At 44.5% G+C, this 26,640-nt stretch overlaps 1 protein-coding gene across 1 annotated transcript in view; it reads left to right on the forward strand.

Moving 5' to 3' along the window:
* The window catches only part of COL8A2 (collagen type VIII alpha 2 chain), a 453,570-nt gene that overhangs the window by 368,762 nt on the left and 58,168 nt on the right, over positions 1–26,640 (forward strand). The window contains exon 3 of the mRNA XM_078681178.1: positions 15,100–15,283. Within this exon, the coding sequence (XP_078537304.1) occupies positions 15,121–15,283 (163 nt within the window). The 5' untranslated portion in view covers positions 15,100–15,120. The remainder of the gene's footprint in view (positions 1–15,099; positions 15,284–26,640) is intronic.

Below are 26,640 nucleotides of genomic sequence, written 5' to 3' on the forward strand. Positions count from 1 at the left end.
TGACAGCAGTAATAAGATGTTCACACGTTTAAGATAGATTAAAATGATGCTGCAGGTGAGGATGCTTCAAAGCTGAGCCATACCTCCTGTGGTCTGCTCAATGTTATCCATTCACTTCCTTGAATGCCAGTGGAGCCCAATGTACATATCTTGTCCTAGGCCTGTACACAATCTCCTATTTTAATGTGATCTAGCGGAGTCACATAGCCGATATGATACAGCTGTTACCAATGTATTGAAAACTGGATGGATGTAACCTGTTCATCATTGTATTGAGGCTGACATCAATGTATTGAGGACTGGATGCATGTAACCTGTTCATCAATGTATTGAAAATTGAATGTAAAGACCTGTTAAAGAAGACTTTAATCGAAAATATTTGAACTACCCTTCATCTTTATTAAATAACATCTCTTGCTCTAAAGAATTGCCTTTATTGAATAGACACTACTTACTTTGTTTATACTTTAAGTAGGGTGCTGGCGTATTCCTTTTTGATATATTGGCACATTGGGCCTTTGGTTCCGTGTGCACTCACACCTTGGGTAGTAGGGTGTGGAACTACCTCTGAAGCACCATCTCTCTGCAGTAGCGTAGCAAGGTCAGGTGGTACCCGGTGCTGAAAACTTCTTGTCACCCCCGGCTTGACAAAATGGCAAAAATATGTGTTTAAAACACATATTTTTGCCATTTTCTCACCCCCCTCAGTGATGACATTTGGGATGGCCCGCATCTACCTCACCCCCATTATGTCCCTGTCTCTCTGACTAATGCATTGCACATACTCAGCGCTTACTTTACGCCCACTAAATTGTGTTTCCTAAATACGAGGTGCAATTTCTTTCCATTACTACCCTCTCTTTTTTCAAGAATGAAAATCTATGCAGATGATTCTCTGCATGGTTACCTTCTGCTGCCCTTTTCTGTATCAATGGGAGATGTATGCACATTTTCCCCTCAGCTTTACCTTCTGTAAAATAATTGTCATAAAAGTCCCAGTTTCATACAAATGTGTAAAGCTTAATTACTTTGTAAAGTTCCAAAGTTGGCCATACTACTTCACAAAGGCTGCAAAAAAATCTTTGAAACTTTGCATTCTCCTGGTATGTGAGTATGGTTCTGAGGCAGAAGACAATGTGCTCCAGTGTTTCATGTCAAAAGCAGTAGAATCTGCAGCTGTTTATGCACCTTTGTATTCTGTACTGGGTCATGCAATCATTTTTCCACGTCACATGGCCAGTCTTAACATCATTGGATAGTTGTGCTAACTCTTTAAATGTTTAGTTTTACTTACATTGAGGTGTCAACTTAAATTAAACTTTGGAATTATTGAAAAATGCACTTCTAGTATTCCATAGTCACTCTTTTTTTAAAAATTCGTTCACAATTAGGTTTATTAATCAAAATCAGAACGTATGCTTCATGCATTACTTTGATGTGAGACAGACTTCTCCTCCGATTCTTAATACTCCTTAAGATAAATATCATTCAAGGTACCATTTGTTTATTTTCAATATGGTCTTTTATTTATGCATTAAGAGAAATTGATCAGTCCATTCCTTTTGATAACAACAAGTGCATAAAGAGATCCTGAACAGCCTTCATGCATGTTTTGTTATGTCATGGTGAAAACCTTGATATGATACAGGGCAGTGGTTCCCAAGCTTTTTTGACCTACGACTCACTTGACTTATTGGCCATTGGCCGCAGTTCCCCACTTTGTTATTTTTTGTTAAATGGTGGGGGGATGTAAGCCCGGCTCAGGAGTACTTCTATTTTTCTCCCTGAAAATAATTGGGATGAAGCTGATGAAGGTATTATAATGATCTACACAGGGTGTTTCATATTGCTAAGGCGGCACCTCTAATAAAATATTCCTAGATACACTTCTTTGCCCCTGACTTTTTTAGAGAACCCTCTCAAACTTTTTATCCCACCTACAGTAGTAGATAGCACCGCTATGCATGTAGGCCCCATTGACAAAGTGTTTTTGCGCTTGAAGAATATTTGCATGCACTTCCATTTCTATTCATGTCTTACGTGCCAACACACCTGTCTCAGCAGGTTGACTCCCATTTTTTAAAACCAAATAGAGCTTTATTTTAGCTGTCACCTCCCTAAAATTGCCTCCAATTCAATGCAAACCAAATAAATTCCCTGTGCTCATGCAGGCCTGTCTAAAAATGTGTGTGTCTTGAAAGAAATGTATACTGGACATACCTATGGTTCAAGTACTCATTTCAATACTTAATAACACTTAGTTTGAGCGACAGGATAACTTTATTTTTCTGATAACTTGCATTGCTGTAAAATGCATTTGGAAAAAATGAAACTATAAACAAGCCTAACAAAATAAATCAGGCGTCTTCTGCTTGCTTTGGGAGTGTTGGAACGTGGGGTTCCAGTGAAATATGGAGGTCATCTCCCTCGACATGCCACCAAATTAAGCACTACGTTTCCAGCTGTAGGCATGTCACTTACAAATCACCAGCATCAAGCGTTCAAGTCTAATTAGTTTAACTGAAGCCAACAAACCCCTCAACACTAAATGCATTCAAGTGCTGGGTGCGCTACTCCCCTGGCCAGTTTTGATGGTGCAACAGAGATCCTTGGCGCACACATTGGGAACCACTGATAAACGGAGTGGATACTGATTAAGTTCCCTCCTCTCACAGTAAGACATAATAGTTATTCACCAGAAAATGGTCTTACCATATCAAGCACACATTTTTATTATTTCTATTATGACAGGAGGTTGCCAACGTAGCCTCTGAACAGTACAAGTACTTATACTATTGCAAATTAAATAACCGTGTATTAGATAGCTGACCCATGATCTTGCTTAGGCACACTTTAAACAAATTACCACCAAACATATCTTAAAGAAGGCTATATAACTCAATACTCTTTCATTTATTATTTTTGCAATCTTTGGGTAATTAATTATGGGCCCGATTCACAGGAGTAATTTGAGACCGTAGGAAAACAAGGCAGTACTTGTGAGGCCGGCACAAATAACATGACTACATTTGTCCTTCACTGGGAACCAAACACCCCATTGTAGCGCTTGACTTTGAGGGTAGCATTGCAGAGCAGTCTATGGCTTACTCCAGGGAGGTGGTGTGGGATAGTAATCGCCATTTACCAATATGCAGAAATAACACTCAATAATTGATTATCCAGTCTGTACTTTGCTTTATAAAAGGGTGAGTACATTTATTAAACACACAAACTACTCAGTACTATGCAACGATTTACAAATGTACATAAACTGTTGGAATTACTTTGTGACATTGCATAACATTCCCACCTCTCCCACAAGGGGTGTGGGGTCTAGTACCTTAACTCCTATGTATGCACATCTTCTTGCTCCAAATGCAGTACCATAACCGGGAGTAAGGACCTTGCTCACTGGCACCATCCCAGTGGCAACCCAGCCCCTTTATCTCAACAAGCATTTAAAATGGGCACACCTGCCATGGTGATACCCTGACTGAGCATCTCATACTGACCATACAGTATACACCTCTACATCTTAAGGGCTAACAGTCTGGGTTATTCTTCACCTAACGCAGCAGCAAGAATACATGTTTAAGCATCACTTAAAATGACAGTACGGATAACCATTATAATGCATTGCAACAAAAGCCCCTAGAAGGCATCACAGTTGTAATCACAGGATTAAGCATATAAAGCCAGACACCCTAGCAGAAATACCCAGCAGCATTACCCCACTTTGCTTATGACTTCACATTACACATGTGACTTTCAGTCCCTCAATAGAAATAACATCGTAAATGCACTTCTCATGCAATTGCACCTTTTCACCCCCAGGGAATGCCCTTTTCTGTACATCTCCAGCTCAGCCCTTCATTTCATAAAGTGCCTAACACACCCCCAGCTGTAAAACAAACGCTCCAGCCCCAGGATGCTGTTAACTGCTGGCTGAGCCCTTGAGGGGTTGTTTCCTTTAAAGGGGGGATCTACTCTTCGTACAGTCAGGGGGTTCTTCCTTCCAACTACCCATGGCGCCAGGCTCCAGCACAAGTCTTCTTCAGCAGACCACACCACAGAGAGCGCTCCTCTTCCTGTGGAAGACCTTTTGAAAGAATTTGGAGGGGGCTGGCAGGGGCCTCCACTGACCTATCCTGCAGCAACACCTCACCCCTCTGCCCCTGCTCCCTCCTTCCTGCCCAGGCCTCTGGGAATGTTCAAAATAGCCCCGTCCAGGGGTCTCATGCCACATGGTATCTGAAAAGGCCCCTTGCTGCCTTCTATCCAGAATTGCTTGATGCCTGGTACCAGGTGACAACTGCTGATGGATAACCTCCAGCTCCACCCACCTTCTCTCCCTCTTGGAGGGGAGACCCTTGCCCTTGGAATGCTTGCTGTGAAGGGCCAGGTCTCTGATGCTACAGTTTGGGGAGGAAGGTTATTAATCCAGCATGGCAGGGTCACACCCAGCCAGGCTCTGGTTATGAGCTGAGGCAGAGGAATATGACATTTCTGAATGACTCAAAAGTAATTCAGATATGGCTTTGAATTCAGCAGAATCCTTCTTCTCACATAAGTTACAGTGGACTTTAGTGTGTGTCTGGAATTTGTAGGACCTAGGGAAGTGAAACTACCCTATGTGATCCCCATCCTCAAAGGAGAATAATGGAGTGGTCCTTCAGTGAAATCAGTAAAGCACACTGACTTTCCCTTACAAGTTTCTTCCCATAGTATAAAGCCTATTCCATGTCACCACCCAGCTCTGCATAATCCCTGCCACACCATTCAATCTGTACCGGCTCTGGGCTGCGCACACCAGGAATCTCCCCTGCGCAGCCCCTACATGTGTGCACATGCATGTACACACATGTCTGCATGTAACCAGCCTGGTGCCCCTTACCCCAGCTACAGCGCAGCAGCCTACTCTCACCAGGGAGATACCGGTAAAATCCACATGCAGTCTCCTTCATCATGAGTTCACTGTGGGTGAGTCCCAAGTTATGAGGCTCTACCACAGTAAAAGCTCAACAATTAGGTGTTCAAAAAGTGAAAAATCCGGGCGGCTCAGATGGTCAGAACTACCTTGTAACAGAGAGGAAAGTCTAACTTTACGACTTTTAGTATTCACAAAGGGCATTTACGAGTAGTAAAGTTAGACTTTTGGTCTAAGTTAGAGTTTTGGTCTAAACTTAGACCAAAAGTCTAACTTACTACTCGTAAATGCCCTTTGTGAATACTGAAAGTTGTAAAGTTAGACTTTCGTCTCAGATTACTTCAATGTATTGGGCCCTATGTTTTTACATTCTGGGTAGATAGTCAGACCATGATGAAATTAATTTCTATAAATGTGTATCTCTCTTCACCTGAGTAGCACTTCAGTTCTTCATGCGGCCAGGATTCGAGCTCTTGCAAACTTTCAATGGAGATCAATATACTGCTTCACATTATTTTTCTGAACAGGTATGGGGGTGTCACCCACTTGGGCATCCCACTATGTGCAGTACACAGCGGGATCAAAGAATATTAAAAAAACAACAGTTCACCAAGGCCATGCTTTAAAGAATATACAGAAAATGTGTGCTTTTGTTTCAGTGACACATCCATGATACTATGACACTGTGGTCTTCAAAGGCATAGTCAAGTGCATCAACGTCTCTTCTTAGCACCAACCTACAGCTGCCTTACAACACTCTTTATATTTCTCGCTCAGCTCTCCAGTTACAGCTGTTGAGCCCTTGCAATGGCCCCAGTATTTCATTCCAGTCTCTCTGGCTGCAAATCTCTTCTGATGACCTCAGTAACCGCCAAGATCTGGCTTGCATTGGCCCTCGTAAAACCTTGGGGCATATTATCAAGGGATTTATCTCCGCTTTATTGTCTTTAAAAGCCAAGAAAGCGGAGATAAAATGATCTCCCTATCAGCAACAGGGAGCTAACACGCAAATTCGCATGTTAGCACCCTTTTTCTCTACGCTTCCCCTTGCATCTCTAATGAGATGCAAAGGGGGCGTTCCAGAGAAAAATAATAGGAGAAATGTTGTTAAGCGACATTTCTCCTATTATCAAGGATTTCGCTAACCCTGTTAGTGATAAAAAAAAGCAGCGCTAACCGCGGTTAGCACTGCTTTTTTTACACCTGGTATTTTCCTGACTTAGCCATGATATCCTATGGAAGGTGGATATCATGGCTAAGTTTGTGAGCCCCTATCATCAAGCTAACGCCAAACTTTGAGAGATTATTGTTGGTTTTCCAGCGATAATCTCTCATTTGGCAGTTAGCGCGAGGATTTTTATCACTTCTGAGATAAACCTTGCTATTAGCAAGTTATCTCTGCGATAATTTCCGGCGATGCTTAGCGTTAAAAAATTCGTTGCTAAGCATCGTTAGTGATAAATATCGCTAATCGTTGGTAATATGCCCCCTTGTTCCTTGCTCTCTGGCTGCCATTGTCATGCGATCTTCAAGAACCTTGCATCAAGTTCTCAAGCTGCGATTATCAAGAGTTGTGATGGTCCCAGTACCATCTCCCTAGCTTTACAGCTACTGATTCCCCAGAACCACATCTCCAAGTTGAGCGTAGCACCACTTCCAAGAAATTAACCAATCTATAGGGATGGGCGAAACTCACAGAGTTTTCCTCCTTGAAATTTGGCAGAGTTACATATAAAATATGCAAGATTCCACAGAGATCCGCCAAAGGGTTGAAAATATGCAGGTTGTGCAGGTGGCATTGCAATTTATTGTCAGTAGTGTGATAGCACAAACAAATCAGAGCAAACGTAGCATGCGTTGCCCAAGAGAGTGCAGCCATTTGAGTTGATTTTGCTGACACTCAATGACAATATCAACTTGAGCAGCAGCAAATCTATTCGCGAAGCAACCTCCTGACTGCGACCGTCCGCGTTAGAAAAATGTGCTAGGAAATGCCAAATCTTGCTTGCATTTCTCAAGCCTCGCAGAAAAATAATTTCCACCTTGGGGGGATTGGCCAGAACTCCGTGTTACAATCAGTGGTTTAAGTGGGCTAGTACTAACCAGTCATTTTCTCCCCTTGAGTACTGGATCTTTTCCTCAGACAAGGAGAGTACCGTTACTCACAGGGTCCTGGCCTTGACGCAGGTGGTGGTGCGCTCATCAGCTGAAGGAGGAATGACATAATCTGTCCACACCTGCCTATCTAGTCATAAAGATTGCCAGAAGTGAACTGGCCTATGGGCAAGTCACAAAAGCTCTTGACAAGCGGTAGATGTAAGAGTCAGCCAAGGCCAGGGAAGTGCCAGTGGCAGATCAGGCTCACCGATTTCTTGTACGCCAGCCCCCACTTTCAACAGGTGCATCATGCTTTTGTGTATATTTGCACATCCCTCTTACAGAACGCCTTAGAATCTATTTGGGCTGCTCCACACTACAATCCAGCATAGTTTTATTGCAGATTCCTCATTTGAAAATGTGTCTCTGCTGGGTGAAACCCTTATCTCACTCTGTCGTGACCACTCCTGGACGCATGGTTTCAACAACTTCCAGTCACCACTTGCAGGCACATAGGTTTCTTGAAGTTTGGTGTATTAGCAACTAAACACCTCTCTATCTTTGTCTTCATCTTCCCTTACGTGGTCTCCAAGTGGAACGCAACACTGCGGCCTTCCCTGGCAATGCCAGCAGTCGGAGGCGGGCGCACGTCAGTTGGATTCCATCTCTTCATACCCACTTTTCACCTTCATCTAGTGCATTCTTCCTCTATCACCCTGGTACCTACTACCCTCTCTCTCGCTGTCTGTAGCCTCCCACTCTCTTGTGCTTGCACTGCATCACACTGTAACACCGGTTTGTACCGCGCTCTGTCGGGGACATATTTACTAGAAAATGTCGGCAGCGGAGCTGCGCCAGATCTGGCAGTGCTGCGCTCCATTTTCAAAACACAGGGATCCACCATATTTACTGCAATATGGTGCAACCCCTGTGTTTTCCCTTGCACTGGCACTGAAATTAGATGAGTTGCAGGGAATGATTGTTGATGTGCAGGAAGGGACCCCTTCTTGCACATAAACAATCATTAAGGGCTTTTTGCTCTTTCTATGTGAAATAAAGCAAAAACGAGGAGAAATAAAAGCGTTTTTCCTCATGCGCCATTCTAACGCCTGCTCTTCCATGGTGTTAGTTTTTAGCACTGCCACAGATGTACACTGCCTTGTAAATCTGGGGCAGTGTCAAAAAATCAATGGGTGTTGTGGTGGAACGCCCACAGCAACGCCCATTGCACCTACTTTGCCACTGTGGACTCTGCAGGAACGGGCATATTTACAAAGTGCCATTAAGCCACGGTAAGTGGCTTAGCGCCACCTTGTAAATATTGAAAATGGCGCTTTGCCAACTGAGTGGCAAGGGCATCTCTTGAAAAATATTTGCTTTGTTTTTTTCCATATGAAAGAGGTGCAGTCAAGCATTGAAGGCTAAGGCACCTAGTGAACTGGATACTTCGAAAACCTAAAGTACAATATTTGCAAGGATTAAGTAAGAAATAAGAGGCAGCTGCCCTTATTACGGAAATTAGATTGAAATGATATTAGGGGACAAGTAGAAAAAAAACAACTGTGCTGGGAGTTTTGAAAGTTCAGCCAACTCCCTGTGAACACTACTTCCACATGTGACCTGTGCATCCCTTCATAACTCAAGTCAATTATTTCATTTTGTACTTACTGGGTGTTGGTAAGCCAACCATGCACCTTATCACTGCTTCGAAGACCAAAGAGAACGTGCGGCCTCTCAGACAAAGGTGGGGCACTCGACATTCACAAGTAACACTGGTAGTATCACTTCCTGCCTCTTTCTTCAAAAGGGGTACAGTCCTTTAAGTCTATGAAAGAGTGACTTTAGAGACCAAATGTCTTGCTTCTTCTTATGCCCCTTCATCAAGGCTCTCTTTGCCAGTCCGTCAATCACAGCCAAAATGAATCCAATATTCAAACAAGCATTAGAAATGCAATCGGGCTCGGATTTATTTGAGTTTGAGCTAATGGCATTGTAAATGGTAATGTATTTTTGCTAAGTGTTATGGAGTGTGTTAATGTGGTGGTGGTGGTAGTGGTAGTACTGGTGGTGGTGGTACTGGTAGTACTGGCGGTGGTGTTAGTACTGTTGGTGGTGGTAGTGGTAGTACTGGTGGCTGTAGTAGTGGTAGTACTGGTGGCTGTAGTAGTGGTAGTACTGGTGGTGGTAGTACTGGTAGTACTGATAGTGGTAGTACTGGTGATGGTGGTGGTACTGGTAGTGGTAGTACTAGTGGTGGTGGTACTGGTAGTGGTAGTACTGGTGGTGGTGGTACTGGTAGTACTGGTGGTGGTACTGGTAGTGGTAGTAGTGGTAGTACTGGAGGTGGTGGTACTGGTAATGGTAGTACTGTTGGTGGTAGTACTGGTGGTGGTAGTACTGGTAGTGGTGGTACTGGTGGTGGTGGTACTGGTAGCGGGAGTACTGGTGGTGGTGGTACTGGTAGCAGTAGCATTGGTGGTGGTGGTACTGCTGCCCGTAATACTGGTAGTGGTAGTACTGGTGGTGGTGGTACTGGTGGTGGTAGTACTGGTGGTGGTAGTGGTACTGGTTGTGGTAGTACTGCTACTGGTAGTACTGGTGGTGGTGGTAGTACTGTTGGTGGTGGTAGTGGTAGTACTGGTGGCTGTAGTAGTGGTAGTACTGGTGGCTGTAGTACTGGTAGTACTGGTGGTGGTAGTACTGGTAGTACTGATGGTGGTAGTACTGGTAGTACTGGTGGTGGTGATGGTACTGGTAGTGGTAGTACTGGTGGTGGTGGTACTGGTAGTGGTAGTACTGGTGGTGGTGGTACTGGTAGTACTGGTAGTGGTAGTACTGGTGGTGGTGGTACTGGTAGTGGTAGTACTGGTGGTGGTGGTACTGGTAGTACTGGTAGTGGTGGTACTGGTAGTACTGGTGGTGGTGGTACTGGTAGTGGTAGTAGTGGTAGTACTGGAGGTGGTGATACTGGTAGTGGTAGTACTGTTGGTGGTAGTACTGCTGGTGGTAGTACTGGTAGTGGTGGTACTGGTGGTGGTGGTACTGGTAGCGGGAGTACTGGTGGTGGTGGTACTGGTAGCAGTAGCATTGGTGGTAGTGGTACTGCTGCCCGTAATACTTCTACCAATCTGCACTCTGCACTACCACTCTGCACTCTGCACTACCACTCTGCACTACCACTCTGCACTCTGCACTACCACTCTGCTCTCTGCACTACCACTCTGCACTACCACTCTGCACTCTGCACTACCACTCTGCACTCTGCACTACCAATCTGCACTCTGCACTACCAATCTGCACTCTGCACTACCACTCTGCACTCTGCACTACCAATCTGCACTCTGCACTACCAATCTGCACTCTGCACTACCACTCGCACTCTCAATCTGCACTCTCACTCTGCACTCTGCACTACCACTCTGCACTACCACTCGGCACTCTGCACTACCACTCTGCACTACCACTCTGCACTACCACTCTGCACTACCACTCTGCACTACCACTCTGCACTCTGCACTACCACTCTGCACTCTGCACTACCACTCTGCACTACCACTCTGCACTACCACTCTGCACTACCACTCTGCACTACCACTCTGCACTCTACACTCTCACTCTGCACTCTGCACTACCACTCTGTACTCTGCACTACCACTCGTACTCTGCACTACCACTCTGCACTCTGCACTACCACTCGCACTCTCACTCTGCACTACCACTCTACACTCTGCACTACCACTCTGCACTCTGCACTACCACTCGCACTCTCACTCTGCACTACCACTATGCACTCTGCACTACCACTCTGCACTCTGCACTACCCTATCCTTCACCACAGCACAGAGCAGAACGGCGCCTTCCCTCATAGACTGACATACAGCATGGTGCCCAGTAGGACTGCGCCAGATTTATATTTAGCTGGTGTCGCAGCCGCCCAAACTCACACTGTGAACCCGAAGTAGGGCATGAAAAGCGCACTCTTTACCTCTTACTGAACTCGCCACCCGTCAGGTGCTCCTGGGAACTCCTGCATAGTCAGACGCATATTAACTGACATATCGTTGAGCAAATAACAAACCTTTCTTTTTTTTAAATAAGTAGCTGAACTGTGTCGACAGAGTCCTTCATGCACGGCAGCTTTAGGCGTGAAGAAATATCATGTAGGAAATCGGGTGACCCAGAGAGGCTCAGATTATATTATACAGAATAAAATACCACTACAAAATCTTTTTAAATGCATAATTGTTGAAATGAGTGAATGTTCAATATCATCCGAAATTGCACTTTCCCACTTATTTTTATCGCAGCTAAGAGTGACAGTCAAATATACAGCTGGTACCGTGTTCTTCCCTCGTTATTCCACTTACCATGTCAGCCGCTTAAATAAACAAACTGGCAAGCCAGCCCGAAGCACCCACCACGTCGACCCTGAAGTATCACCTCACAGGGCTATCAGTGCTCTAAAACAAACTCGCTTTACATTCCGTGTTCAAACAAGGAGGTGCAAGCTAGCTGAAAACTGTAAACCTTTTATTCCAAACAAACATTTTAAATTTCGGTAAAAGCATTTCAGCTATTCAAACATTGAAATTAGCCGAGTAAACCTGAGATGAAAGGAGCAACAAAATAATGCATGGCGCGCGCCCACCAAAACGCACTGCAGAATGGTGAACGCGCACACAGCATCTGGATTCCATTACAGCACCTCCCTGACAGCTCCTAATTGATATTTATGGACGGCCGTGCACGAAACCGCAGAGAAATTGCCAAACATGGAGGACGTAAATTACATATAGCCTATCGCGTCAAGGCTACTAAAAAGACAGCACAGCGAAGACGAATCACTATGCAGATGCCATAAAAAAAGCCCGCGCACTAAGGAATGTTTCTTTCCCGAGCCCTAAAGAAACCTTTTTTTTTTTCAACAATAGGAGCTCGGAGCTCCGCCCCACTTCGTGGTGACGTAGGCCGAGCCTTAAAAAGAAATATCAGGCTAAATTAGCTGGCAAACAACCAGCCCATCTCCAGCCATCCACATCAAAGGAAAGCCCTGCACTTAGGGAAGCTACGGAAGATCCCAAAAATACAGAGAAATTCATTATATTCTGGGTTTCAGACTTATGGGAGAGATAGAGCCCACATTGACCATCTTTAGTGAAGATCTTCTCACAGTCTTAGATAAAGACAGGACAGCAGCACTTATCTCATTGGACACGTGGACAGTTTATGATACGGCTACCCATAAACTCCCTCTCAATCACATCCTGCATCATTGGGGTGTCAGGTACCACCGTGGACTGGATGCAGCACTTCCCCTCTAATGAAAGCCAGCAGGTAAAGATTTGCTCCTCCCACATCTTCATGAAAAGAATAATCTGTGAGGCTCCATGTGGGTGTGAAGGATTCACAATTGCAGGGTACCTGTAGCAGGTCCCAGTAGGGCACGGTACCACTTACAAGAAATGAACCAATCTAGTCGTAGAGATTTTTAGAAGTGAACTACCGCATGGGCAAGTCTCAAAAGTTCTTGACAAGTTGGAGATGTCAATTTATTACTTCTACTATCCAATATCTACATGCACTCCAAACTGTGAACTGCTTCAGATGCATTTCCAAATTCATGTGGACAATACTTGGACATGCCTTTGTATGGTTGATGGTTCTAAGGCTTTTAGCAACCAAAAGGAAATGTTCTGCCTTCTTCGAACACACCAACCACAATATAAAGGGGACCTTGTCATGTTTGATTGATTCCAACACGGGGATTGTCATGAGTACAGAGACATTCAGAAAGACCCCATTAAATGCATGGCTCTAATCCGTGGGTGATGACCGGGATCAACTTCAGTAAGCAAGAGCTTTGAGGTTCCTATTTTATTGGCAAAGGGATTACCCTTGCAAGGTAGGCTTAGAAATTCAATATTCTGCATTCAGGCGACTGATCAAAAGTCATCAGATTCTGTCAAAACTAGACAATATGAAATACATTTTACATGAGCCTTCTTAAAACCAGCTACAAAACCTGTTGTCTCATCTTGATTAAACTGGACTCACAGTTAACAGTCCATGGGATGAGAAGTGTTCTTAAAGAACTCCACCTACTCCCAGTGTATACCGGGTCACAGTTAAACTGTTGAGCCCCATTTGCAAAGCATTCTGGGGCAGCAAAGTGTGTCTCTTGATTTGGCATGCCCTGTCCTCGTAGGAACCCTTTGGCTGGGTTACTCCTCCATCGCCCACACTAATGTCAAATGTATCACACACAGAGGCACATCCAGGTGTATGGCATTAGAATATATTTGATCTGTTGTGTTGAGATTTCAACCAAACAAGAACTTCTTTGGATCAGTGAGGTGCCCAGAACCAGAATGAAGTATTTAAATGTCTACTCATGGTACAAGGCAGGGGGTCTGGGACGTAAGTGCATGATTATTGTTGTAAAACATGTGCAGACGACATTGTGACTGTTACTAGAAGCACTGGGTTGGGGTTGCTTCCAAGAGGCAACGTTTAGTCTGAACGAATGCCCAGAGAGATGGTGTTGGTTCTTTAGTAACTCTATAATGTCTCCCACTGTGCATCAGTGACGTAACATCACAGGCAGAACATACCTTAACACCTCTGCCTCTGTGCATTATGGCTATAAGCTCCTTGTTTCGGAAACTTAGCACCTTCTGCATCAGTACATCTATGATAGATAAATTAGAGGGGAGGGGGTTGGGGGTAGGGGTGTGACTTCACAAATTTGAGCCTTGTTCATCGTGGGCATCGCCCCTGGGGAAAGGAAACTTCACGCCTTCTGCACCTGACATCACTGATATAACACAGGGAAGGGCAAGTGGCATCCTGCCCTTTGCCCATGTGCCTTCATACCTTCTGCCCCTCTTTAGTAGGGACATCACCCCCGAGGGAGGGAACTTTGCACCTTCTGAACCAATGCCTTATCAGTATCTCCCCGGTGGTAGTGACCTCCACAGCCACACCTTCCTGACCTGTGAACCAATGGCATAGTTTCAGAGTTGGGGGACCTGATGTCTTCGACACTTTTGCATCCCCAGTATGATCCTGGGATTAGGGACTTCCTTTACATGTTTGTGATTCGGTCCACATTTTGAGACAGGGAGTATCGCTCTTTCTGTATACGCCCATAACGGATGTATGTCACTACAACGCGGGCTATTACCACGCGTGCCATTACAACGCTGTTTTTACAACGCAAGTCGTTACAACGACTTGCGCTGTAAGGGCTGGATAGTGGAATAGTTTAATTTTCTATTCCAACTCCAGCCCACGTTGACAGTAGGGAAGGTGTTGGAATAGAAAATTAAACTATTCATTTGCCAACAGCGCCCTCCAGCGCAAGTCGTTGAAACGACTTGCGTTGTAAAAGTAGCGTAGTAATGGCAGCGCGTGGTAATACCCGCGTTGTAAAGGCTGTTCCCGCCCACAACTGATATCCCTTGAGAGGTTCACATCCTACTCACAGTTAGCGGTTGGCAAACTTCCTCCGAGCTAATCAGAACGCCGGAGTTTTGCCCATGATTCTGCTCAAACTACCCCACCCCGTCTACCATGATCCTCCTCAAACTGCCCCATGCCTCAAGTCCCTTCTGGTGTCACTCACAGAATTAAAGGAGCCCTCCAGACAATCATATCACAATAGTTTCCTCACCCCAACTTGGCTTCATCAAACAGAGGTACATGCTGGAATTCCTGTTGGCGATTATTAGTTATTAAAGCTTAGGTAAAGGGCACAGGCTGCCATAGTTTTCACTGGACGAGATCTTTAAGCCAAAAGTAAAAGGTGTGGTTAGTTATGGAAATTTTTACATAGGAAAACCCATCATAAATCCTGAATGTGCCTGCAAGCTCCTGCATGTGGTGTGAAAATCGAAGAGATGTGTAAAGGATTGATAGAAATGTTGATTTCTGGAGGCACACTAGAGTGGTTTCCTTGCCTACTTTAATTTACTCGCTCTGACTCACCGTGACTTTGACAGAGTTTTGCACACTATGACCGAAAAGGCAGGCTGATGCAGGCCTCGGATTATTGACACTATCTTTTCTATCCGCAGAGCGACTGAAGCAGGCAAACGATGCTGCCAGCAGCCCTCACCTTCTGCCTGCTTCTGGCTGGGATCCACTTTGCGTCTGCGGGAGCAGTAGGTGGAGGCTTCCACCCCCAGGTGAAATACATGCAGCCCATGGTGAAGGGGCCCCTTGGACCACCCTTCAGGGAAGGGAAAGGCCAGTACTTGGGTAAGCTTTGCCAGTGCATGCAGGATTGCCCAATCAGTTTCCAAAAGGGTGTGCTCTCAATCTGGATTATTACTTTTGAAGGGGATAACCGTATCCATTGCAGAATGCCGTGAATGTGACTATGTTGGGCTCCTCCATTTAGACCAATCAGCATCTGTGTCTGAAATGCTATGTCTGATAGCGTGTTCAGTTTAGACCAATCAGATTCAGTATAGATACTATGTGCATGAATAGCTGCTCCAAACAGACTGATCACATACGGTTTAGGTATGATGTCATGTCTGGCTGGTCTTCTCTGAACCACCTATAACATATGGGGCCTGATAATGATTTTGGCGGACAGGTTTCCCCATTACAAAGTTTGGCGGATGGGTTACTCCATCACAAACGTATTGCGAGTTCCATTATATTCCATTAGATATAATGGAACTTGTAATATGGCAAACGGGATATCCATCACGTTTGTGATGGAGTAACCCTTCCACCAAACTCAAAATCAGGCCCTTAGTGTAGATGTGAAACAATGTTTAACAAGTTGTTTTGATTCAATCAATGATATTCAGGTCAGGCATGACGCTATAATCTCATAATGAATCAGTCATAATCAGTGATGGTGTGATGCTGCATCAGATAGGTTGTTCCGGTTGTAGATCGTGCCAATCAGATTCTATGTAGGTTTTTTTGTCATGTCGGACAGTCTTTTCATTGTTGCCTGAATAGCTGCTCAGACTACAGGGACAATTCTCTGCCCCATCACCCCCATGTTCCATCCTTTTTCATCACCATACTTTGGGTCTGAAACCATGAACAGCATATCGCCAATGAGGGAGAGGAGAGGTAAAAACCACCTAGAGTACATCACCCAAACTAAGGCAACATGAACGAAAAGTACTCTGGGGGAAACAAAAAGAAATGGAACATGTCTATACACGTAAGAAGATTAATGTGCTTTAATATCGGTCCTTGAGGTACATTCTGCATAGAGCTGTTGCCTTCACCCATCTCTATTCTTTTTCGTGGGTGAAGGCCCTTCACCCACCACAAAGGTAGCATGCTTCATCTTAGGACCACCTACATGCAGTCACCACGCGCCTGGAAAATCATTATGGATGTGTGATCAACATTTTAAGCCATAGTTACACTCTCTGGTCGAGAAACAATGACAGTTGCATACTGTCAGCATCTGGTCCAAACGTAATAAAAAAACGGATAGCACTTTCTCATCTCCATGGCCAGTGGGCAGGCCATGGTATTAGTAAACAGTTTCTGTGTAGTAGTGTTAGAATTTATAAATAAAGAACATCATGCTCAATGAACTGTATTAAAAACAAGCATTTGCATTCAGGCCCGGACTGGCCATTGCGGGCACCGGGCAATCCCCCGGTGCGCCGCAAGGGTGGGTGCCGGTTTTGGGCCCATGGGGGGCGTTTTTGTTATAGGGCCGTTTTTGCAGCATTGCTGCAAAATCGGCTCTGTAACAAAATCGTCTGAAAACCGGCCCCGGCAAAGAGCTCGGTCGCACCCCCAACGTCCCCCCCACCCCCAGGGGGGGAGGGGGGCGGGCCGAGCACTTTGCCAGGGCCGGTTTTCGTTCCCAATCCGGCCCTGTTTGTACTGCAATAGATCTCGCATTTGTTAAAGTTAGAGCTGTTGGCGTTGACATTTGTTGGAGTTGGAGTTATTCGCATTATAAATGCCAATGTTTTTCAACTAGCCATGTTGCAGGGTGAAGTACCATATGTGGCCAAAAGAGGTCCCATAGGATCTCTTTTGGCCACATATATGGTACTGCACCCCACAAATTTGGAGTCATTGGCATTTTAAATAGCAATGTTTTTACCTAGCCATGTTGCAGGGTGCAGTACACATGGGACCTCTTTTGGCCACATATGATCCTGCACCCTGCAGAAGATATGGTAAATCCACCCTACCCATAATGCATTGCATGCAAGACAGTACCCGGGGGAACATTTGAATAGCTATGTATATATATACAATTAGTAGCTTTGTAATGTGACAAAATAAATATTATATTAATTACGGATTAGGTTGTGCTCTGTGTGGAGCTGATGAAGAGAAAATTATAGGTCTCATATAAATGTGACATGTGCTAGTGAGTAAAGTTACCACTTCCAGCTTTGCTTAGGATCAAGCGTGTGTCCTGTCTGTAGCCTTTTACAAAAATAGTTCTCTTAGGTTACAATTAAAACCTAGGGAGTAACAACACATGTAACAGGGGGTGCCCTCATGGGAGGTTACCAGAAGAGACAAGGCAGTACTAAGGAGGGACGACTAAGTCTATTGACCAAGGAAAAGCCACTATTTTACAAAGGACAGGGACAGGAGCCAAATAAAAAGATGGTCCGAAAATGGGTGGAGCTTTATGTCTCATATCCGGGTTACAGCATGTTTTGAAGAGACAGCGCAAGCGCTGCCTAAGCGAGACCTAAAAAAGGGGCAAGAGGAGAAATAGTGTCACAAGTATCTTCTCATTACTTAATACCAAAGATGCACCTATCAGTCAGAGGTAGAACTAGAAGTAGAGGGATAGAAAAAAACTATATGAAAATCATTCTATGGCTATAAAGTCTACTTATAAAAATGCCAAAGAACAATAAACCTAAATACATCTGGATTTAACTACCAGCTGGAGCGATTGTACTCATTCATGACACTACCCAAAGGTACGATTGAGGAATTGTCAGTTGTCATAAATTACCAGCTCTATGAGACAATTCCTTCCCAGACTTAAAGAGACCCATATTACCGCGTCATTTAAGCCATCCAAGTATGTTTTCAACTTGTGAGCACTGCATTCTTCTTTTAAAAATAACCATGACTTTATTCTTTGGTGCAGATTGTTGTAATTTCTCGACAATAGTACAGTTGATATCATCCTCACTGTATCCCTGTTCAGCAGTTATAACAAAGAGTGATTGTAATGGGAACAATATTTAGCACTTCTTAAAACATATTTAGTGATAAGATCATTCAAAATGAAATAGATCTGCAATAATGCCATGGAAACAGACATCTCCAGTTGTTGGTCAATATCAAAGCTTTATTTATATATGTAGGTGCACAAATAACTTGAAAGTGTGTAATATTTGAGTCTTTTTTGGCAGCTATAATAAAGGATTTTCAAACATTCTTTACTAATTGAACAAATCAATGTAGTGAAAATGATTTATTTACACCACTCCCCACAACTATCCCATTGCTTCTCCTAGAAGGTTCCAAGTAAGGGTGGGCGGAGCTCACGAAGTGTTACTCCGCAGAATTATGCGGAGTTCTCTAAAACTCTGCAAATTCCGCAGAGTTCTGCATGTTGCGGAGTAACGTGTATAACACATCTGTATGTGATACATCACGTGTAAGGGGCATTGCCCCTCTTGTCCCCCTTTCATCTCCCCTGCACGTTCACAAATCGAGCAGCCTTGCTACCACAGAATGCAGTTGGAAGAAGGAAACACAGCACTTACCGGCATCTGTGACTCCCTGTGTCCTGCCGCAAGGAGAGCAAGAGGTATGTTGTCCAGCCCAGCTCCGCGAAGGGTCGCTGCTCTGTGTGAGAGTCCCCCTCTCCTCTCTTTCCTGTCTGCATGAGGTATCTCCAAGCACGGCTAGCGCTGGCCCCGGGGATCCCCATCCCCCCCAGTCTCTACTCCGCTCTCTTCCCAGTCAGGTAGGAGAGCCCGGCCAGGCAACCAGAAGTAGGGAGAGCAAGCCTGTCATCATTATCTGTACCCGAACTCATGGGCGACACTATAGCCTTTGAGGTTACTATGACTCATTATCATGTCATGTGATCTGCCTAACTAGGGTGTGACCCTCCAGGGCTTAGGCTTCTGTTTCAGCTCTTCACAGTAACTGGTAGCCAGGGCCGGACTGACTACCGGGCAGTTTGGAATGCTGCTGAGCTGGGGCTGCTTTTACTGCGGTGGGTGCTGATTTCGTTCATGGAGACCTACGTGTGCTTCGAAATAATTAATGCAAAACAAATTTCGTTTAGCACACGCAGGACTCCATGAACGAAATCACCCCCCAGCTTAGCAGCATTCTAAACTGCCCGGTAGCCAGTCCGGCCCTGCTGGTAGCCCAGGCCCGTGGCCACGTGGTCTGCTGTGATCGCGGATTTCCAGGGTAAATCACTGCTCATCAGTAAGTAGCAGCAGGGAAGCGCTTCAGGGGGTCTTTCACTGCACCGACACAGCTCTCAATTGCCACATAACATGTTGGTCTCGCCCCAAACGATGGATGAGCAACTGGAAAACTCCGCTCCGCCCTCATTGCAGAGTTTTTTGCTGAACTTTGAACACCAAGCAGAGTGCAGAGTCGCAAAAACTCTGTGAAATCTGCCGACAGAGTGGAGTTTATCACACAGGATTAGTTTCAAGAGCTATTTTTGTCAGAGACTTGCAGAGTCCAGGCGCAAAGCCCTGTGGCTATCTTGGCAGAGATAGTTCTAAATTCTTTTATTTAGTTATCGAATAAACACCAACTACTTTAAAAGCAAAGGAAAATTAACTCATGGCGTTTAAATCTGTCAGGTCATTCAGGATTATTAGGAAGCAATATTGCACCAAATAAGCACAGTCAAAGCAAGGCCTGTCCCCATCCCAGTAATTTCTGTATGAGACTCATCACATTTTAGTATTCGAATTTAATGACTTGGTGGCTCTGCAACATTGACAATTCTAAGCATGGCGTATGGTTCCTTGGACAAAACTGCTCTGATGAATGTAAATGGACAAAAATGGTGTTTGCATTCTCTGGTTGGATATGTCAAATGCCTCCAGTTAGCAAACATTGTTCTTTTCTCTCTTTGTTATGAGGATCACCCCTCCTCCACACCCATTTTTTCTCTTCTCATTGTGTCTCTTTCCCTTGTTTTCTTCTGTCCCTTGGTTTCTTTCTTATTGGCTATTTTTCTCCGCTTTACACCACCCTGATTTGTTGTCCTTGTTTTTCGGTCTTGCCTGGCGTTATCAGTGCACATGCGCTGCTCTCGCCATGCGAGGGCTTCTTGGAATCAATACGGTTCCAGAAGTCGTGTCTCTGCTCCGCCTGCAATTTCCATTCGTGTACATCGTTTGTCGTCATGAATTATTCAAAACACAGTGTCATGATTGCACTGGAGGCATTTTAATCCCTCCTGGTTGCCACCCTGTGTCTCTTAATTAGCCGCTAAGCACTTTTTTCTGCTATTACGGCGCTTCGCTTCACCAATGGCTGACGCGCCTTTCGTTTTCCCCGTCTTCCTTCGTGTGAGTTCGTCCCCATCTTCCTTCGTGTTGCTTCTAGGTACCCAGTTGCTTCTGAAATATGAAGCTGTGTGAGTTGGTCCCCGTCTTCCTTTGTGCTGCTTTTAGGTCCCCTGTTGCCTCTGAAATATAAATCCTACCACCGGCAGCTTGTGAGTTTGTTTCACCTACAGTCCTACTCTGCTCTGCACATTCTATCAGCGGGTCCTTCACTGTCCCTAGCTAATACTACTAGACTCCACAGTTCATCACGTCACTGCTCTCCAAAACTCCCAAGCTCTACTTCTTTGCTGTCGCATTATCAGTGCCACACCCCTACCAACTGCAAGTTGCTCTACTCTAACAGCCAACCTTTGAGACTGATTTTCAGTGCTTTAAAGCCGCACCACAAGCCCTATACTGAAACTCTCTAACATAACACAAAACACTGCTCTTGGGCGCGCAACACTAACTTGCTCGGAGACAACTTTGTAGGTGATCCCTTGGAACCCTTAAACATCTTGGAGGCAGCAGGGGGGGGGTCTTTGAGGGTCGGGGTGGTTAACGGTGCCCTTGGAGCGACCTGGGCTGGGAAGAGACAGAGACTGGGGCCAGCCCTTCCGCCTCAGGGTCTAGGCTGGGCTACCGTGGGTCCTAAAACAGACTCTGCAATCAAAGTGCAGCCACGCCAGGCAGCGGGCCAACTGCGTTTCTAAAAAGCCAGGAGGGTTGGGGGTATTCAGTCACATGTTCAAACTATGTCTCAGACCTACTAACACATGAGCAACATCAGTGTCTCTTCGGACTGACTTTACCCCATCTCTTCCCGTACCTCAGGGGACAGCCTCACATGTGAGTGACGCTACTTTGGCCGTTCTCCCCTTTCAGGGGAGTAAGAGAGACTGACATGTGTCAGCCTCTGCCCCACTGGCCTCTTACAGACCTCTTGTCTTGTAGAATTCTAACGAAACAACCTCTGTCCCATTCCGCTCTGCTTTTCCTTAGCACAAATCTGATGCTTCACAGCCTCCGTGACAGCTCTCTCGACCTGTCAGAGACACACGAACATAGCCTGCATGCATAATGTCTCTTACATACAGGGCACAAGTCCTAAACAAGGCCTCAAAATGCAATAGGTCTCGCCTTTAATTAAGTCAAAGCCATTTGCTTTGCTATACAATACCATTAGCAAAGCAAATGGCTTGAACTTAATCAAAGGCGAGACCTATTGCATTTTCATTGCTTATTTTTAACAGCGAGGTTCCCCTGACATTAACCCTTATACTCCATTTTAACGTACCCATGTTTTCTCTCTTGTTCCTCCCTCCTCTTTGTTTGCACAGTTATATTTTTCCGGGTTTTCTAGGATTTTTACACTTTTCCTCTCCCACTTTCCTCACCCTTCCCTGCCATGTTTTACCCTTGCCCCGTTGCTTTTAATAATGTTCTCGATCCAGCCGATCTGCATTATCTTCTCTTCCTGTTCATGATATAAGTGAAAATAAAACATCGGCGTCCCATTTTGTTCTATACTACCCAGCAATCCTCCTTCCCATACATTTTGTTTTGCAAAAAATGTATAGTTTTTCCACACCTTGTCGTAATTGTCATTTTTCGACACTTTTAAAGATAAATAGGCCGTTTTGACTTAGTCGTTACCATAATATTAAAAGCAGGACAAAGATGATTGTGACTTCTCTTGTCATTATGCATCAATTCCTCAGCCTTCTGTTGCCTGGAATGACCAATCGCCAATATGGTCATTCCTTAGTAAGTTCTTCAAACTGGATTAGTCAGGCGAAGGTTCTCCAGATTTGATTTTCTTCAGGGCCACACAAACTCGATTGGACGTGTGTTGGCCTCATAGCAAGAATGATTATTATTAAAAGATATGTGAGTGTGGCCTGATCTAACCTTTAATGACAAAAAGACACCTACATGTCCCAAGGATAAGGTAAAAATTGGAGAAATATATAGTGTAAAATAGAAGATGTACTTTATAAACCAAGCATTTGAAAAGCAAGTCTGTCTGGTTTTGGCTAACTGGCGATATGGCTAAATATGGTTTTCTTTTTCATATCAAATATTTGTTACAAAAAGTTTTTAAAAATGCAACCTCCTAAATATGTTCGTCCTCTGCTTGCAATGAAAATTTTACATGAAAAAGTAAATTAACCATCACATATAATTTTAATAGAACAGTACAGGTGCTTCCTAAAAGTCAGGTGTACCTATAATAGCGATTGAAACCTGTTTTAGTTCCAACAACCATTACAGAAATTGTAATTCTTACTGTAGTTAAGAAAAGGTCTACTGGCTTTGAAGTACTCTAACTTGAAGACATTCTTTGAACACATAAGCATGACTAAAACAAAGGATAACTAATGGAGAGAAAAACAAGGTGGCATCAGGGCTGATTGGCGAGGTATTGGCCCATCAGCCCTGTAACTAAAGTGATCTTTTTAGGCATATGTGCACATGTGATCATGGTAAAATGCTGTCACCCACAGCATAAGAAAGCCAAAGCTTGTAGTGGGCTGACCCATTTATCCAAGCTGTATGCTGTGGTGGGTTGCAGCACAATCTGAATGACAGCTGATCACACCAATGCATCCATGTATACATGTATCTCTTTTTATTTATGTTTTTTTATTTCATGAGGATGGCAAAATCACTAAAGCTGTCTCTGGGCCAAACCTAAAAATATCTGCATATTAGATTGGTCTGTTGGTGACCTTAATAGCTAATGATGGATATAGCATCACCTAAACTCAAGCAAATATAGATGACGTTGCAAAATATGTTTTTTTAGGTTTCTCTGTCTAGCTGCGAAAGATCTGTTGTAGGCTTAACAAAAACATAGAGCCAGACCATTGCTTACCATTAATTAGTTGTTTTTGCCACTATCGTTTGCTTGCTTCTTATTTTATAGCTTGCCGTCCCTTTTTTCTGTTTGTCCCTCCCCTGGAGCATAGTCTTTTTATCGTCCTTTTTACTGGGTTGCTTGTATCCTTCCCCTGTTCACTTTTAGGAAACGACTTTTTCCTTTTACTTTCAGCACTCCAGGAGAGTGCACATGTTTTCTAGCTCTCTCTCTCTCTCTCTTGTGCGGCTTCCCTCTCACAAACACTCTCCCCTCCAATGCTCCTTGTTGCTTTCCCCTCATGTGCTGCTCTCTCTCCGCGCCTCTCCCTCTGTTCTTCATGTTGCTCTCTCCCTTGTGTGCTGTTGTCTCTTTTGTTTGCTAACCCCACCCGTGTTTTGTGTTGCTCTCTCACTTGTGTGCTGTATTGCCCTTCCTCCGACACCCGGATTTATTTACCCCCACGTTATTTTCACCACCCTCCTCATGCACTGCACTCTCTTATCTGCTGCCACCTTCACTCCTTGCTCCTTGTTGCTCTCTCCCTTGTGTGCTGTTTTGCCCCTCCACCTCCAACCGGCAGTATTATTATTTTATGCTCCATCTCATTCTTTTTACCACTTGCTACCCTCTTGCTTCTCTACCCCTCATGGGCATTCCCAATTTCTTATTTGGTGCACTTTCTTGGAGGATCTGGCAGTTGCCATTTGCTCAAATGAACGGTATCAACCTGCTCACCCTATTTAATACATGTCTACTGTGTGTACTCTACAATTACAATGATTGAGTGTGGGCTGCTTCATTGATGGGATCTGCCACTGTCCCTAAATAGATCCTTCTGAGCGGAGTACGCAGAAACCTGAGCACCGTATTGAAGCACACTCCGCAATGACCCCAAAAGGTTCAACAAAAATTAGTACATAATTATTGGTAAACAAATGTTCGACAAGTCAACGAAAAGTCAATTTTGACATACACATGAATTTATCAATTCAAGATTTCATGAAGTAAAAGTGACACTCAATTGACAATGCACTTCAAATTAAACATTGATATTTTCTCAATGAACAATGATGAATGCATCAAACAGACTACATCAAACAGAATCTGTGAACCTATTACTTATGCCAGCCCCAATGCATTTTGGGTTCTTGGAACCCTTCTTCAGGGGAACAGATTCGATGCAAACTAAGAAACAGTGATTGGATACCTTCTGATAATGTCTCAAGCGTTTAGAAATCTACGAATAACTGTAAGCCCAAACCTTTATGCGACTCCATTTCTATCTTGCTGGCATGCTCCAATATACATCCAATACGCTGCACCGACTAAATGAAGCTGTAAGTTCACTGCTGTGTCTGCCAAAGTTCAGTATGCGACGTGTACGCTATATCGTCATCAGGGTGTCCCACACTGGGAACCAACCATTCTTTAAATTTGTCATTGCGTAGTGCGCTTCAATACGGTGCGCAGGTTTCTGCACACTCAGCTCAGCAAGTTGCCATTTGCTGCCAGTCTCTACGCTACAAAAGTACTTTCACACTAAAAGCATTTCTTTTTATTTCTGTCCACCATCCGCATTATTCTGAAAGCATGTGCACGTGTGGTGAGGCATACGCACACCTACAGAATGATGTGCCTCATCATCTCGCTTTTTTGTCCTTAGGTCTTTTTTTTGCAATTCTCTGCAGTTTTGTCAAAATTCATTTTTAGATGCTGAACAGCATCGCCAAAGAGCCCTGGAAAAGTCAAAAGGCAAGACCCATAGGCATTGCCAATGTTCATTTTTCTGTTGTATTACGTTGGCTTGCTGGTATGCTATACATCAGTACAGTAAGAGGGGAGAGGTGTGGCGCCGTGGCCAGGGTGACTGATGCTGGAATCTGGGGATCACAGTTCGATCCCCGGCGGCAGATTAGCCCTGCACCATGTGACTCTGGACAATAGCTTGCTTAGTCTTCCTGATGTCCCCAGCGCTTAGAGACCCTTATGCGTGATTGTTTGCGCTTTACAAATGTGGATTATTATATTATTATAGTAAGCCATTATGTATTCCTATATATTAACATGAGCTGAAAGAAGGCTAATGAAAAATAAACATAAAAAAGATGGAGTATGTGCTTCCAAGCCCTCCCTGACTTCCCATTTGATGTTGATGAATATTCGTGGTCCCACGCCTTCCGCGGAGTCTTGTTCGCACTGGTGAAGTGCTGGTGGTTCCAGGCCATTCCCAGCCTCCCACTTGACACCGGCGACAGCTTCCAAGCATCACAAGCCGCCACCACAGCGAAGAGGCGCCACTGTTTGGGTTGGACAGTCCAGGCATCCGGAGCGGGGCAGGGAAGGCAGTTGGGGGATCCGCTGACAGTCTTACAATCCATCGGGGGGTTGACGTCTGCGGCCACACACTGCTTTGCAGCCATGTGTGGTCTAGGAGGGATTGCTGTGTGTGCCGGTGTACCATGATCATCACTGACCTCACGCCTTGCAGTGCTGCCTCAGTCCTCATACACTGCAAAATAGTCTCATTTATTTACACATCTCTGGCCCTGTACTCTGCAGATGTCAATTAAATCTCTTATACTCACTCATGTGTGCCGCAAACCCCGCATTGCAGTCTCTTTTATTCTGAGATCTTTAGGCTCATACTATTCTTTGCAGTGACATAAATTGACACATTTCTGGATTTATATGCTGCAGTCTCTGGCCTAACAGCTTTCAGTGCAGTTTCTTGGATTTACAGTGGATTCAGGTGTGCAAGGTAATCTCTGGCCTAATGAATTTCCATGTAGTCTTTCATAGTTACACATCTCTGGCCCGTTGGTTGTCATGAAGACTAGGCCTGATTTAGACTTTGGCAGACAGGTTACGCTGTCACGAACTGGATGGATGTCCCGTCTGCCTTATTGCAAGAGCAATATATTGTATTCTATTCTCCACGTGTGCATTCTATGTACTACAAGTGCATTATATCCTAAGGCACTTGTAATAAGCATATAAGTCACATTGTGGTAGAGTAACCGGCTACCAAACTCTGAACCAAGCCCTCCGTCCTCATAGATTTCAGTACTGTTTTATTTTATCACACATTTTAGGCTTATACTCTGGAGGGCAGTCTTCTACATTGTCAGCCATTGACCCAGATGTTGCAGAGCAGTCTCTGGTCTCATTGATGTCAGTGCTGCCTTTAAAATGACATATCTCTGACCACGAAAGCTGACCTTTTCCTCCTAAGTGGGATGGGTATGACC

This window comes from Lissotriton helveticus, chromosome 3_1, assembly GCF_964261635.1.
Source record: "Lissotriton helveticus chromosome 3_1, aLisHel1.1, whole genome shotgun sequence".
Lineage (NCBI taxonomy): Eukaryota > Metazoa > Chordata > Amphibia > Caudata > Salamandridae > Lissotriton > Lissotriton helveticus.